Here is a 17,453-nt window from a genome sequence, read left to right on the forward strand (position 1 = left end):
TTGTTGGGGCAAAGAATAACAACTTTTTCAGAAAGCCAGCTGACCTAGAAGATGGTGGACTACTGTCCCAAAGAACCATCTTCTGTATCATTAACTTTTAAGGGAAATACTAGAGGCAAAAAATTATTAGGGTATCCTATTGCCAGGTAAGTTGTTCAGACTTGTAATAAGCAAAGAATTGAGCTGGCCATTCATTTAAATCAGTAAGTCCCATTTAGGAAACACGTCCACTTTATCTTCACGGAAGGCAGGAAGGAAGCTACTCATTTCTAAGTTTTTAATTACTAGAATTTCAGATTAAGTATTTGACTTTTGAAGGCCAAGTGGCCAATAAACTGCAAAGAAATAAAACCCTAGTCAAATCTGCATGTTTTCAGAGATATTTGCTGTAACAAATAAATTTTCATAGTCCTTACTAGATTTGGAACTGCTTTCTCAAACTGAGCACTTTTTAAATGGATTTTTTTAAAGAGATTCAAACTAATATTTTTCTGAATCCAAAATTAAAGACCAGTATGGCATAACCTCAATGTTCCATTACTGCTTGATAAATACTAAATACATAATACATATTCAAAAATAATTAACTGAGATTATATAACTGGCAATGTAATAATCTCAAAGAATCAACTGCAATTATAGTAATTTTTCTAATAAAAACAACAACAGAAAAACTAGTCATTTGTGTCCTAAAACTGAGAGGTGACACCACTGTCCACATTTCCCTGTTTCACATTCAGTATGGTATTTACTATATTATGTATTATCAATTTCTGCCACAGGAGTCCATTTCTAATTTATTTCCTCCCTCTGTACATATTTTGAAATTTTTAAATGCTTTTTTCATTGATTGCCATAATCATATGATTTTTTCCCCCTGTAACCTGTTCATGTGAGAATTTAAATAGATTTTTCTTATATTAAAGAATGTTAAGTCCTTGGAATAACTCAACTAGGTCATATTATATTCTTTTTATGTATTTCTGGGTTAAGGTTGCTAATATTTTGATTAAAATCATGGCTTCTATGCTCATAAATGAGATGGCCTCTGATAATTTTCTTTACTGGTACTATCTTTAGAAATTTGGATTTTAACCTAGCCTTAGAATGAATTAGGTATGCTACCTCTCTTACTATTCTCTAAAATCTTATGTAAAAATCTTTCATTAAATAATTGAATTTCCAGTAGAAAAACAAACAAAAAAGAACACTTCTAATATCTTTCTTTACTTTGTCAACCAGCTTTCTGTTTTAAAATTTTTTTGGTTTAAAAAGCTTTGAGTGGTGATAGCTGTACAATAATGTGAATGTATTTAATGCCTCTGAACTGTATACTTAAAAATGGTTAAAATGGTAAATCTTATGCTATGTATATTTAACCACAATTTTTAAAAAGTAAGAGAAAAGTAAAAGGAGAGAAAGAGGAAAAGGGGGGAAATGAAAGAGAAAAAGGAAGTAGAAAAGATGGATACCCAAAAATAAATAAACCAGTCTGAGCACCTGCTGGCAGACAACATTCAAGAACAGCCTGCTGAGAGGCAGGCACAGTTCACTTAAACCACCAGCAAAGCAAGGCTCTGCAGAGAGCATAGGAGGTAGGGCAATCCTGGAACAGTAATATGACCCCCAACATATATTCATATAAAGCTCTGTCTCTAATCTAAGATGTGGGGCTACACAAGGATGTCCTCCACACTTCCTAATACTTGGGTTGCAGCCAAATGTCACTGTATTTCCATATCTAGGACTCCTTCTAGAGAGCAGATAGTTAATTTTCCTTCATACCATGTAGGTCAAGATCCTCTTAAACATGGTATTAAGCTAATGGCAATATTTTGGGATTTGGTTAACAGCAAACCAATGTACCACCACTGTAGAGAAAAAAAGATAAAGCAAAGATGCTTCAAGGCAGAGAACCATGAAAAATCCAGTGTGCCTCTTTGCTTTGCAGTTCTCTTAAAGAATATTGTTTAGTGTCTAAGAGCATTTTTTTCAGAAAATACCTTTGACCGTAATTCCAAAGTAATAAAGTATGTTCAGTCCAGCTTCTAAATTTATAGCTATAAATGTAAATTACAAGACAGTACTTTAATGTATAAACTTGGGTGACAGATTTTTCAAAAAGTGATTGAAGCCAAGTAAGCTCTCCTGAAAATATTTCTCATAAATATAATAAGCACCACTGAATATAATTTTATTCCAAATTAATCCAGTTTATGTATCATACCTTAAATGTATTTTTATAGTGAAGACAGTCTACAGCAATGCCTCATCATGATAAATTCTCAACAAGGATTTGCTGAATGAATGAATGGGAAGAACCAAGCCTCAAATGGAGTTTCTTTTGGTAACAGGGAGATGACAACGTAGGCTAAAATCTATTTTTTCTAGACCCATCATGGCCTTAACCTGACTGCTACTGCAACAGAATAAAATCTAATATCCTTGCAATTCACCATAACAGACACATTAGATTCCCCCTAGAAAGAATAAAGTGAGAAGGAGGAAAGAGAGAGGGAAAGGGGAGGAAGTAATACCTTTCTAAGCCAGAAGGAAATTCTCCAATGATGATATGGGTTAGATCAGATCTCAGGCAAGCTTAAGGGCCCCATCTCACTTTACACTCAAGCATCAATGGAAAATTGAGATGAAATATTCTACTTATATAAAACTGATCTTCCACTTGGCCCTTTATCTCAGGGAAGATGGGGTAAGCTCACTTAAACATGATTTTTCTCATTCCTTTCTGCAGTGCTTCACCTAGCATAACATACTTGTTGAGGCAGCCAAGTGCTACAAAAGAGAAAAACACCACACAGGCAGCAATTCCTAAAGAAATATGTTATGGGTTGAATTACGTCCTGCCCCCACAAATTCATATGTTCAAGTTCTGACCTCTCATACCTCAGAATGTTACCTTATATGCAGATATAATTAGTTAAGATGAAGTCATGTTGGGGTAGGGTAGGCCCTTAATTCATTATGACTATTACCCTTACATAAAGAAGACATGAACAGAGACAGGCACACAGGGAGAATGCCATGTGAAGACTGGAGTTATGCTACTATAAACCAAAGAACTACCAGAAACTAGGAGAGACCTGGGACAGATACTTCCCTAACACCTTCACAGGGAGCACAGCCCTGCTGACACCTTGATTTTGGACCCCTGGCATCTAGTATTGTGAGACAATAAATACCTGTTGTTCTAAGCCTCCAGTTGGTTGTACTTTGTTACTGCAGACTCGAGGAAACTAATACAGACAATAAGAGGCTAATGTGCACCAACTAAACTGACCCCCTTCAGACTGCACTTCAGATCCAGCTTCCCACCCCATGGCTACTGCCACCACATTAGCCCAGGCCCCAGTTTTGAGCTGCAGCCACAGTTGCCTGGTCTCCTGACTTCAGGCTCTACCTGCACCTGCTTCAATTGCCAAACCCACCACGACAATAACCTTTCAAAAATGCCAACTTCTTTGCATCACTCTCTTGTTAAGAAATCTCGGATTGGTTCAAGATGGCAGAATAGAAGGATGTGCGCTCACTCCCTCTTGCGAGAACACCGGAATCACAACTAACTGCTGAACAATCATTGAAAGGAAGACACTGGAACTCACCAAAAAAGATACCCCACGTCCAAAGACAAAGGAGAAGCCGCAATGAGACGGTAGGAGAGCAATGAGATGGTAGGAAGGGCGCAATCACAATCAAATCAAATCCCATAACTGCTGCGTGGGTGACTCACAAACTGGAGAACAATTAAACCACAGAAGTCCACCCACTGGAGTAAAGGTTCTGAGCCCCATGTCAGGCTTCCCAACCTGGGGGTCCAGCAATGGGAGGAGGAATTCCCAGAGAATCAAACTTTGGAGGACAGCAGGATTTGACTGAAAGACTTCGACAAGACTGGGGGAAACAGAGACTCCACTCTTGAAGGGCACACACAAAGTAGTGTGTTCATCAGAACCCAGGGGGAAGGAGCAGTGACCCCACAGAAGACTGAACCAGACCTACCTGCTAACACTGGAAGGTCTCCTGCAGAGGTGGGGGTCAGCTGTGGCTCACTGCAGGGACAAGGACACTGGCAGCAGAAGTTCTGGGAAGTACTCCTTGGTATGAGCCCTCCTGGAGCCTGCCATTAGCCCCACCAAAGAGCATGCAGGTTCCAGTGCTGGGTCCTCTCAGGCCAAACAACCAACAGGGAGGGAACTCAGCCCCACCCATCAGCAGACAAGCAGATTAAAGTTTTACTGAGCTCTGCCTACCAGAGCAACACCCAGCTCTACCCACCCATCAGGAAGTTTGCACAAGCCTCTTAGATACCCTCATCCACCAGAGGGCAGACAGCAGAAGCAAGAAGAACTACAATCCTGGAGCCTGTGTAACAAAAACCACATTCACAGAAATACAGACAAGATGAAAAGGCAGAGGGCTATGTACCAGATGAAGGAACAAGATAAAACCCCAGAAAAACAACTGAATGAAGTGGAGATAGGCAACCTACCAGAAAAAGAATTCAGAATAATGATAGTGAAGATGATCCAGAACCTCAGAAAAAGAATGGAGGCAAAGATTGAGAAGATGCAAGAAATGTTTAACAAAGACCTAGAAGAATTAAAGAACAAACAAACAGAGATGAACAATACAATCACTGAAATGAAAAATACACTAGAAGGAATCAATAGCAGAATAACTGAGGCAGAAGAACAGACAACTGACCTGGAAGACATAATGGTGGAATCCACTGCCACAGAACAGAATAAAGAAAATATAATGAAAAGAAATGAAGACAGCCTAAGAGACCTCTAGAACAACATTAAATGTACCAACATTCACATTATAGGGGTCCCAGAAGGAGAAGAGAAAGAGAAAGGAGCCGAGAAAATATTTGAAGAGATTATAGTTGAAAACTTACCTAACATGGGAAAGGAAATAGCCACCCATGTCCAGGAAGCGCAGAGAGTCCCAGGCAGGATAAATCCAAGGAGAAACACGCTGAGACACACAGTAATCAAATTGACAAAAATTAAAGACAAAGAAAAATTATTAAAAGCAACAAGGGAAAAACGACAAATAACATACAAGGGAACTCCCATAAGGTTAACAGCTGATTTCTCAGCAGAAACTCTGCGAGCCAAAAGGGAGTGGCACAATATATTTAAAGTGATGAAAGGGAAGAACCTATAACCAAGATTACTCAGCAAGGATCTCATTCAGATTTGATGGAGAAATCAAAAGCTTTACACACAAGCCAAAACTAAGAGAATTCAGCACCACCAAACCAGCTCTACAACAAATGCTAAAGGAACTTCTCTAAGTGAGAAACACAAGAGAAGAAAAGGACCTACAAAAACAAACAGAAAACAATTAAGAAAATGGTAACAGGAACATACATATTGATAATTACCTTTAATGTGGATGGATTAAATGCTCCAACCAAAACACACAGGCTTGCTGAATGGATACAAAAACAAGACCCATATATATGCTGTCTACAAGAGACCTACTTCAGACCTAGGGACACATACAGACTGAAAGTGAGGGGATGGAAAAAGATGTTCCATGCAAATGAAAATCAAAAGAAAGCTGGAGTACCAATACTCATATCACACAAAACAGACTTTAAAATAAAGAATGTAACAAGTGAAGGAGAAGGAGAAGATGGTGGAAGAGTAAGATGTGAAGATCACCTTCCTCCCCACAGATACATCAGAATTACATCTACACGTGGAACTGCTCCTACAGAACACCCACTGAACGCTGGCAGAAGACCTCAGACCTCCCAAAAGGCAAGAAACTCCCCATGTACCTGGGTAGGGCAAAAAAAAAAAGAAATAACGGAGACAAAAGAATAGGGACAGGACTTGCACCAGTGGGAGGGAGCTGTGAAGGAAGAAAGGTTTCCACACACTAGGAAGGTCCTTCGCAGATGGAGACTGCAGGTGGCGGAGGGGGTTAGCTTCGGAGCCACGGAAGAGAGCACAGCAACAGGGGTGCGGAGGGCAAAGCGGAGAGATTCCCGAACGGAGGATCGGTGCCGACCAGCACTCACCAGCCCGAGAGGCTTGTCTGCTCACCCGCCGGGGCGGGCGGGGGCTGGGAGCTGAGGCTCGGGCTTCGGTCAGATTGCAGGGAGAGAACTGGGGTTGGCGGTGTGAACACAGCCTGAAGGGGTTAGTGCACCACGGCTAGCCAGGAGGGAGTCCAGGAAAAGGTCTGGACCTGCCGAAGAGGCAAGAGACTTTTTCTTGCCTCTTTGTTTCCTGGTGCGCGAGGAGAGGGGATTCAGAGCGCCGCTTTAAGGAGCTCCACAGACGGGCGCGAGCCACGGCTATCAGTGCGGACGCCAGAGATGGGCATGAGACACTAAGGCTGATGCTGCCACCACCAAGAAGCCTGTGTGCAACCACAGGTCACTATCCACACTGCCCCTCCTGGGAGCCTGTGCCGACCGCCACTGCCAGGGTCCCGTGATCCAGGGACAACTTCCCCGGGAGAACGCAGGGCACGCATCAGGCTGGTGCAATGTCACGCCGGCCTCTGCCGGCTTGCTCCACATCCGTACCCCTCCCTCCCCCTGGCCTGAGTGAGCCAGAGTCCCCTAATCAGTTGCTCCTTTAACCCCGACCTGTCTGAGCAAAGAACAGATGCCCTCAGGCGACCTACACACAGAGGCAGGTCCAAATCCAAAGCTGAACACCAGGAACTGTGTGAACAAAGAAGAGAAAGGGAAATTTCTCCCAGCAGCCTCAGGAGCAGCGGATTAAATCTCCACAATCAACATGATGTACCCTGCATCTGTGGAATACCTGAATAGACAACGAATCATCCCAAATTGAGGAGGTGGACTTTGGGAGCAAGATATATTATTTTTTCTCCTTTTCCTCTTTTTGTGAGTGTATATGTGTATGCTTCTGTGTGAGATTTTGTCTGTATAGCTTTGCTTTCACCATTTGTCCTAGGGTTCTGTCCGTCCATTGTTTTTTTAACTTAAAATAAAGTTATTAAAAAAAATTTTTTTATCTTACTTCATTTTATTTTATTTTATTTTATCCTCTTTCTTTCTTTCTATGTTTTCTCCCTTTTATTCTGAGCCGTGTGGATGAAAGACTCTTGGTGCTCCAGCCAGGCAACAGGGCTGTGCCTCTGAGGTGGGAGAGCCACCTTCAGGACACTGGTCCACAAGAGACCTCCCAGCTCCACATAATACCAAACGGCAAAAATCTCCCAGAGATCTCCATCTCAACACCAAGACCCAGCTTCACTCAACGACCAGCAAGCTACAGTGCTGGACACCCTATGCCACACAACTAGCAAGACAGGAACACAGCCCCATCCATTAGCAGAGAGGCTGCCTAAAATCATAATAAGGCCACAGACACCCCAAAACACACCACCAGACATGGACCCGCCAACCAGAAAGACAAGGTCCAGCCTCATCCACCAGAACACAGGCACTAGTCCCCTCCACCAGGGAGCCTACACAACCCACTGAACCAACCTTAGCCACTGGGGGTAGACACCAAAAACAACAGGAACCACAAACCTGTGGCCTGCAAAAAGGAGACTCCAAACACAGTAAGTTAAGCAAAATGAGAAGACAGAGAAGCACACAGCAGATGAAGGAGTAAGGTAAAAACCCACCAGACCAAACAAATGAAGAGGAAACAGGCAGTCTACCTGAAAAAGAATTCAGAGTAATTATAGTAAAGATGATCCAAAATCTTGGAAATAGAATGGAGAAAATAAAAGAAACATTTAACAAGGACCTAGAAGAACTAAAGAGCAAACAGACCAATCACAAGCACTGAAATTGAAACTGTGATTAAAAATCTTCCAACAAACAAAAGCCCAGGACCAGATGGCTTCACAGGCGAATTCTATCAAGCATTTAGAGAAGAGCTAACACCTATCCTTCTCAAACTCTTCCAAAATATTGCAGAGGGAGGAACACTCTCAAACTCATTCTACTAGGCCACCATCACCCTGATACCAAAACCAGACAAAGATGTCACAAAGAAAGAAAACTACAGGCCAATATCACTGATGAACATAGATGCAAAAATCCTCAACAAAATACTAGCAAACAGAATCCAACAGCACATTAAAAGGATCATACACCATGATCAAGTAGGGTTTATTCCAGGAATGCAAGGATTCTGCAATATACGCAAATCAATCAACGTGATACACCATATTAACAAACTGAAGGAGAAAAACCACATGATCATCTCAATAGATGCAGAGAAAGCTTTTGACAAAATTCAACACCCATTTAGGATAAAAGCCCTGCAGAAAGAAGGCATAGAGGGAACATTCCTCAACATAATAAAGGCCATATATGACAAACCCACAGCCAACATCGTCCTCAATGGTGAAAAACTGAAACCATTTCCACTAAGATCAGGAACAAGACAAGGTTGCCCACTCTCACCACTATTATTCAACATAGTTTTGGAAGTTTTAGCCACAGCAATCAGAGAAGAAAAAGAAATAAAAGGAATCCAAATCGGAAAAGAAGAAGTAAAGCTGTCACTGCTTGCAGATGACATGATACTATACATAGAAAATCCTAAAGATGCTACCAGAAAACTACTAGAGCTAATCAATGAATTTGGTAAAGTAGCAGGATACAAAATTAATGCACAGAAATCTCTTGCATTCTTATACACTAATGATGAAAAATATGAAAGTGAAATTAAGAAAACACTCCCATTTACCATTGCAACAAAAAGAATAAAATATCGAGGAATAAACCTACCTAAGGAGACAAAAGACCTGTATGCAGAAAATTATAAGACACTGATGAAAGAAATTAAAGATGATACAAATAGATGGAGAGATATACCATGTTCTTGGATTGGAAGAATCAACATTGTGAAAATGACTCTACTACCCAAAGCAATCTACAGATTCAACGCAATCCTGATCAAACTACCACTGGCATTTTTCACAGAACTAGAACAAAAAATTTCACAATTTGTATGGAAACACAAAAGACCCCGAATAGCCAAAGCAATCTTGAGAACGAAAAATGGAGCTGGAGGAATCAGGCTCCCTGACTTCACACCATACTACAAAGCCACAGTAATCAAGACAGTATGGTACTGGCACAAAAACAGAAAAATAGATCAATGGAACAGGATAGAAAGCCCAGAGATAAACCCACGCACATATGGTCACCTTATCTTTGATAAAGGAGGCAAGCATATACAGTGGAGAAAAGACAGCCTCTTCCATAAGTGGTGCTGGGAAAACTGGACAGCTACATGTAAAAGTATGAAATTAGAACACTCAGTAACACCATACACAAAAATAAACTCAAAATGGATTAAAGACCTAAATGTAAGGCCAGACACTATCAAACTCTTAGAGGAAAACATAGGCAGAACACTCTATGACATAAATCACAGCAAGATCCTTTTTGACCCAGCTCCTACAGAAATGGAAATAAAAACAAAAATAATCAAATGGGACCTAAGGAAACTTAAAAGCTTTTGCACAGCAAAGGAAACCATAAACACGATCAAAAGACAACCCTCAGAATGGGAGAAAATATTTGCAAATGAAGTAACTGACAAAGGATTACTCTCCAAAATTTACAAGCAGCTCATGCAGCTCAACAACTAAAAAACAAACAACCCAATCCAAAAATGGGCAGAAGACCTAAATAGACATTTCTCCAAAGAAGATATACAGATTGTCAACAAACACATGAAAGAATGCTCAACATCATTAATCATTAGAGAAATGCAAATCAAAGCAACACTGAGATATCATCTCACACCGGTCAGAATGGCCATCATCAAAAAATCTAGAAACATAAAATGCTGGAGAGGGTGTGGAGAAAAGGGAACCCTCTTGCCCTGTTGGTGGGAATGTAAATTGATACAGCCACTATGGAGAACAGTATGGAGGTTCCTTAAAAAACTAAAAATAGAACTACCATATGACCCAGCAATCCCACTACTGGGCATATACCCTAAGAAAACCATAATTCAAAAAGAGTCATGTACCAAAATGTTCATTGCAGCTCTATTTACAATAGCCAGGACATGGAAACAACCTAAGTGTTCATCATCAGATGAATGGATAAAGAAGATGTGGCACATATACACAATGGAATATTACCCATCCATAAAAAGAAATGAAATGGAGTTATTTGTAGTGAGGTGGATGGAGTTAGAGTCTGTCATACAGAGTGAAGTAAGTCAGAAAGAGAAAAACAAATATAGTATGCTAACACATATATATGGAATCTAAGGAAAAAAAAAAAAAGGTCATGAAGAACCTAGTGGCAAGACGTGAATAAAGACACAGACCTACTAGAGAATGGACTTGAGGATATGGGGAGGGGGAAGGGTAAGCTGTGACAAAGTGAGAGAGTGGCATGGACATATATACACTACCAAACATAAAATAGCTAGCTACTGGGAAGCAATCGCATACCACAGGGAGATTGGCTCGGTGCTTTGTGACCACCTAGAGGGGTGGGATAGGAAGGGTGGGAGGGAGGGAGATATAAGAGGGAAGAGATATGGGAACATATGTATATGTATAACTGATTCACTTTGTTATAAAGCAGAAACTAACACACCATTGTAAAGCAATTATACTCCAATAAATATGTTAAAAAAAAAATGTAACAAGAAACAAGGAAGGATGCTACATAATGATAAAAGGATCAATCCTAGAAGAAGATATAACAATTATAAATATATATGCACCCAACATAGGAGCACCTCAATACATAAGGCAAATGCTAACAGCTATAAAAGAGGAAATTGACAGTAACACAATAATAGTGGGCGACTTTAACACCTCACTTACACCAATGGACATATCATCCAAACAGAAAATTAATAAGGAAACATAAGCTTTAAATGACACAATAGACCAGATAGATTTAATTAATATTTATAGGACATCCCATCCAAAAACAGCAGATTACACTTTCTTCTCAAGTGCACACGGAACATTCTCCAGGACAGATCACATCCTGGGTCACAAATCAAGCCCTGGTAAATTTAAGAAAGGTGAAATCATATCATCTTTTTCAACCACAACGCTAGGAGATTAGAAATAAATTACAGAGAAAAAAACCATAAAAAACACAAACACATGGAGGCTAAACAATACATTACTAAATAACCAAGAGATCACTGAAGAAATCAAAGAGGAAATCAAAAAATACCTAGAGACAAATGACAATGAAAACACGATGATCCAAAATCTATGGAATGCAGCAACAGCAGATCAAAGACGGATTTCAAACAAACAATCTAACCTTACACCTAAAGGGACTAGAGAGAGAAGAACAAACAAAACCCAAAGTTACTAGAAGGAAAGAAATCATAAAGATCAGAGCAGAAATAAATGAAATAGAAACAAAGAAAACAATAGCAAAGATCAGTAACCTAAAAGCTGGTTCTTTGAGAAGATAAACAAAATTTATAAACCTTTAGCGAGACTCATCAAGAAAGAGAGGGAGAGGACTCAAATCAATAAAACTAGAAATGAAAAAGAAGAAGTTACAACGGGCACCGCAGAAATACAAAGCATCCTAAGAGACTACTACAAGCAACTCTACGCCAATAAAATGGACAACCTGGAAGAAATGGACAAATTCTTAGAAAGGTATAATCTTTCAAAACTGAGCCAGGAAGAAACAGAAAATATGAACAGACCAATCACAAGTAATGAAATTGAAGCTGTGATTAAAAATCTTCCAACAAACAAAAGTCCAGGACCAGACGGCTTCACAGGTGAATTCTATCAAACATTTAGAGAAAAGCTAACACCCATCCTTCTCAAGCTCTTCCCAAAAATTGCAGAGGAAGGAACACTCCCAAACTCATTCTATGAGGCCACCATCACCCTGATACCCAAACCAGACAAAGATACTACAAAAAAAGAAAATTACAGACCAATATCACTGATGAATATAGATGCAAAAATCCTCAACAAAATACTAGCACACAGAATCCAACAATACATTAAAAGGATCATACACCATGATCAAGTGGGATTTATCCCAGGGATGCAAGGACTCTTCAATATACGCAAATCAATCAATGTGATACACCATATTAACAAATTAAAGAATAAAAACCATATGGTCATCTCAATAGATGCAGAAAAAGCTTTTGACAAAAATCAACACCCATTTATGATAAAAACTCTCCAGAAAGTGGGCATAGAGGGAACCTACCTCAACATAATAAAAATCATATACGACAAACCCACAGCAAACATCATTCTCAATGGTGAAAAACTGAAAGCATTTCCTCTAAGATCAGGAACAAGACAATGATGTCCACTCTCACCACTGTTTTTTTTTTTTTTTCTCACCACTATCATTCAACATAGTTTTGGAAGTCCTAGCCATGGCAATCAGAGAAGAAAAAGAAATAAAAGGAATACAAATTGGAAAAGAAGAAGTAAAACTGTCACTGTTTGCAGATGACATGATACTATATATAGAGTATCCTAAAGATGCCACCAGAAAACTACTAGAGCTAATCAATGAATTTGGTAAAGTTGCAGGATACAAAATTCATGCACAGAAATCTCTTGCATTCCTATATACTAACAACGAAAGAACAGAAAGAGAAATTAAGAAAACAATCCCATTCACCACTGCAACAAAAAGAATAAAATACCTAGGAATAAACCTACCCAAGGAGGTAAATGACCTGTACTCAGAAAACTATAAGACAATGATGAAAGAAATCAAAGATGACACCAACAGATGGAGAGATATACCATGTTCTCGGATTGGAAGAATCATTACTGTGAAAATGACTATACTATCCAACGCAATCTACAGACTCAGTGCAATCCCTATCAATTTACCAATGGCATTTTTTACAGAACTAGAACAAAAAATCTTAAAATTTGTATGGAGACACAAAAGACCCCGAATAGCCAAAGCAATCTTGAGAGAAAAGAACGGAGCTGGAGGAATCAGACTCCCTGACTTCAAACTATACTACGAAGTTACAGTAATCAAGACAATATGGTATCAACACAAAAACAGAAATATAGATCAATGGAACAGGATAGAAAGCCCAGAGATAAACTCACGCACCTATGATCAACTAATCTATGACAAAGAAGGCAAGGATATACAACGGAGAAAAGACAGCCTGTTCAATAAGTGGTGCTGGGAAAACTGGACAGCTACATGTAAAAGAATGAAATTAGAACACTCCCTAACACCATACACAAAAATAAACTCAAAATGGATTAGAGCACCGGACACTATAAAACTCTTAGAGGATAACATAGGAAGAACACTCTTTGATATAAATCACAGCAAGATCTTTTTAATCCACCTCCTAGAGTAATGGAAATAAAAACAGAAATAAACAAATGGGACCTAATGAAACTTAAAAGCTTTTGCACAGCAAAGGAAAGTATAAACAAGATGAAAAGACAACCCTCAGGATGGGAGAAAATATTTGCAAATGAAGCAACTGACAAAGGATTAATCTCCAAAATATATAAACAGCTCATGGTACTCAATATCACAAACCACCCAATCCAAAAATGGGCAGAAGACCTAAATAGACATTCCTCCAAAGAAGACATACAGATGGCCAAGAGGCACATGAAAAGCTGCTCAACATCACTAATTATTAGAGAAATGCATATCAAAACTACAATGAGGTATCACCTCACACCTGTTAGAATGGGCTTCACGAGAAAATCTACAAACAACAAATGCTGGAGAGGGTGTGGAGTAAAGGGAACCCTCTTGCACTGTTGGTGGGAATGTAAAGTGATACAGCCACTATGGAGATCAGTATGGACGTTCCTTAAAAAACTAAAAATAGAATTACCATATGACCCAGCAATCCCACTACTGGGCATATACACTGGGAAAACCATAATTCAAAAAGACATATGCGGGCTTCCCTGGTGGCACAGTGGTTGAGAGTCTGCCTGCCAATGCAGGGTACACGGGTTCGAGCCCTGGTCTGGGAAGATCTCACATGCCGCAGAGCAACTAGGCCCGTGTGCCACAACTACTGAGTCTGCGCGTCTGGAGCCTGTGCTCCGCAACAAGAGGCCGCGACAGTGAGAGGCCCGTGCACCACGATGAAGAGTGGCCCCCGCTTGCCACAACTAGAGAAAGCCCTCGCACAGAAACGAAGACCCAACACAGCCATAAATAAATAAATAAATAAATAAATAAATTTATATATAAAAAAAAAAAGACACATGCACCCCAATGTTCACTGCAGCACTATTTACAATAACCAGGTCATGAAAGCAACGTAAATGCCCATCGACAGAAGAATGGATAAAGAAGATGTGGTACATATATACAATGGAATATTACTCAGCCATAAAAAGGAACAAAATCGAGTCATTTGTAGAGATGTGGATGGACCTAGAGACTGTCATACAGAGTGAAGTAAGTCAGAAAGAGAAAAACAAATATCGTATATTAACGCATATATGTGGAATCTAGAAAAATGGTACAGATGAACCGGTTTACAAGGCAGAAATAGAGACACAGATGTAGAGGACACACGTATGGACGGACACCAAGGGGGAAAGCGGGGAGTGGGGGATGAATTTGGAGATTGGGATTGATCTATATACACTAATATGTATAAAATAGATAACTAGTAAGAACCTGCTATATAAAAAATAAAAGAAAATTCAAAAGAAAAGAAATCTCTAATGACTCACCACTTCCTATCAGAAAAAGCCCAGATTCTCCTGCCTCGAATACAGGCCTCTCTCCTAAGCTATCTCCAACTGCTAGGTGAGAGACTCCTAGTGACCCTAGAACATACAACCATTATTCTTGATGCCATGCTTCCTCTACTGTTTTCCACTCTCCCACTTCACCAACCCAAATCTAGACCATCCTGTGAAGACGACTGCCAAGACCCGCTTTTGCCTTGAAACTCTCTCTCTGTACTCAAGCCCATAGTAAAGGCCACATCTCTGGCCTCTCTGCCTTTGCTACTTGCATCAGTCATTCTGTGCTCATCAAAGACTGCCTTGCACAGTTACATAGCATTTTAAAAGTGTACACTTTGATTCCTCAGCTGGATTATGAGCTCCTTAAGGCTAGGATTTATGTTTTACAATTTTGGGGGTATTTCTCAAAGCCAAAGACAATGCCAGGCATATTATAGGCAAGTTCTAAATTCTTGTTAACTATTAAACAGATATCTTAAATTCTTAGAAATGTTTCTTTTGGCTCTCTCTTCAACTGGGGACTTAAACTTGAACAAATCCACAGATTTCATATAATCCTAATGCTTCCACATATAACCAAATAGTTTCAAACTTACAAGGAACAGGAGGAAAAAGCTCCTCAGGACTTTTAGTCTCAAGTTACTTACCATTCTTCATCACTACATTGGACCAGACATTGGCATTCAAGGCTTGAACAATTCGCTTTACTCCTGTAGATTCTGGGAAGTCATCTAATCAGGGAGGAAAAATATATATATTTATACACTCACTTATACATACACATATATATATACACACTCATCCCTAAATATTCACGAGGGAATAGCTCTAGGACCCCCCTCCCCACTGTGGATACCAAAATCTGCAGATGCTCAAGCTCCTTATATAAAATGGCATAGTATTCGTATATAATCTACCCACATCATCCCATTTTTTTTTCCTCCCATATACTTTAAATCATCTCTTAAATACTTAAAATACCAAATACTATTTAAATTTTTTGCAATTTTCTGGAATTTTTCTTCCAAATATTTTCAGTCTGCTGTTGGTTGAATCCATGGAGGCAGAACCCTTGGATACAGAGGGCTGACCGTATATGTATATACAGCCCACAAGCCACATTTTTAAACAACTGTGGCTTAATTATCTTGCTCATTTAGTTGTTACTTCACATTGTAACTTAAGTAAAAAAGGGAAAAAATTAAGGAAATACAAAGCTTAGAGCTCCTGATAAGAATATTCTAGAAACTGGAGAGCAATCAAGATGGCAGAGGAGTAAGACGTGGAGCTCACCTCCTTCAACAAATACATCAAAAATATATCTACAGGGGCTTCCCTGGTGGCACAGTGGTTGAGAATCTGCCTGCCAATGCAGGGGACACGAGTTCACGCCCTGGTCTGGGAAGATCCCACATGCTGTGGAGCAATTAGGCCCGTGAGCCACAACTACTGAGCCTGCGCGTCTGGAACCTGTGCCCCGCAACAAGAGAGGCCGCGACAGTGAGAGGCCCGCGCACCGTGATGAAGAGTGGCCCCCGCTCGCCGCAACTAGAGAAAGCCCTTGCACAGAAACGAAGACCCAACACAGCCAAAAATAAATAAATAAATAAATAAATAAAATATATATATATATATCTACAGGTGGAACGATTCTCACAGAACAACTACTGAACACTGGCAGAAGACCTCAGACTTCTGAAAGGACAAGAAAATCTCCATGTTACTGCGTAGGACAAAAGAAGAAGAAAAAAAAGAGAGAGAAAGGAATCAGGACAGGACCTGAACCGCTGGGAGGGAGCTGTGAAAGAGGAAAGGTTCCCACACCCTAGGAAGTCCCCTCATTGGCAGGGAGATCAGCCAGGATAGAGGGGGAGCTTCGGAGCCTTGGAGGAAAGTGCAGCAACTAGCTGCAGAAGGCAAAATGGAGGGAGACCTACACAGACAGTCAGTATGGCCGCCCTGCACTCCCCAGCCTGAGACGTGCATCCGTCGGTGCAGGCGGGGGCTGGGTGCTGGAGCTTTGGAGGTCAAACCCAGGGAGAGGAATGGGGTTGGCTGCATGGAGATAGCCTGAAGGAGCTGGAGTGTGGTACGGCCACAACCAAGGGTGTACATGGAAGAAGCCTGGGCCCGCCATAGAGGTAAGGGGGCACTGTTGGGGGGCATGCAAGGGGAGGGGCAGGACCGCTTTAGGAGCCTCTTTCCCCACGCGCATGGTATCACGTGACAGGACACAGCCTACACGAGCTCTGAGGGCAGGCATGAGCCGCCACAGCCACTGAGAGATCCAGGAGCAGGTGCCAATTGCTGCCCCCACCATTGTGGGATCCAGAAGCACACATGAGCCGCCGCCATGGGCCCTGGGAGTGGGCACCAGCCACAGCTGCCATTGCTGGCTGTTATCCCCTTGATAGGGAGCGCACAAGAGCTGCAGCATCTGCACACCCCCTATCAAGGGGCTAACAGCCAGCACATGCTGAGGAAAGATGCAGAAGGCATCCATATGAAAAGCAGCCCTTGCACCAAAAACATTAAACCCACACAAGCTACACAGGGATGCTCCTGCATATAAATAGCCTTCCAAGATCACAGTAGGTAACTGTTTTTCCTAAACTCACAGAGTAAGAGAAATATACATGAAATGAAAAAGCAGAGAAACCACTCCCAGTTAAAAGACCAAGAGAATCCCCCTAAAAGAATAAACAATGAAACAGACCTCTTCAGTGTAA

General features: G+C 40.6%; 1 protein-coding gene across 10 annotated transcripts in view; it reads right to left on the reverse strand.

Annotated features, from left to right (window-relative positions):
* AAGAB (alpha and gamma adaptin binding protein) overlaps positions 1-17,453 on the reverse strand; it is a 98,344-nt gene that overhangs the window by 40,509 nt on the left and 40,382 nt on the right. For all 10 annotated transcript variants that reach the window (XR_014242126.1, XR_014242127.1, XR_014242128.1 and 7 more), the window contains exon 5: positions 15,372-15,455. Coding sequence is in view for 1 of the 10 variants with exons in the window: in XM_082383414.1 (XP_082239540.1) it covers positions 15,372-15,455 (84 nt within the window). In the remaining 9 variants the exon portion in view is untranslated. The remainder of the gene's footprint in view (positions 1-15,371; positions 15,456-17,453) is intronic.

This window comes from Balaenoptera borealis (genome assembly GCF_965194805.1).
Source record: "Balaenoptera borealis genome assembly, chromosome: 3".
Taxonomy (NCBI): Eukaryota; Metazoa; Chordata; class Mammalia; order Artiodactyla; family Balaenopteridae; genus Balaenoptera; species Balaenoptera borealis.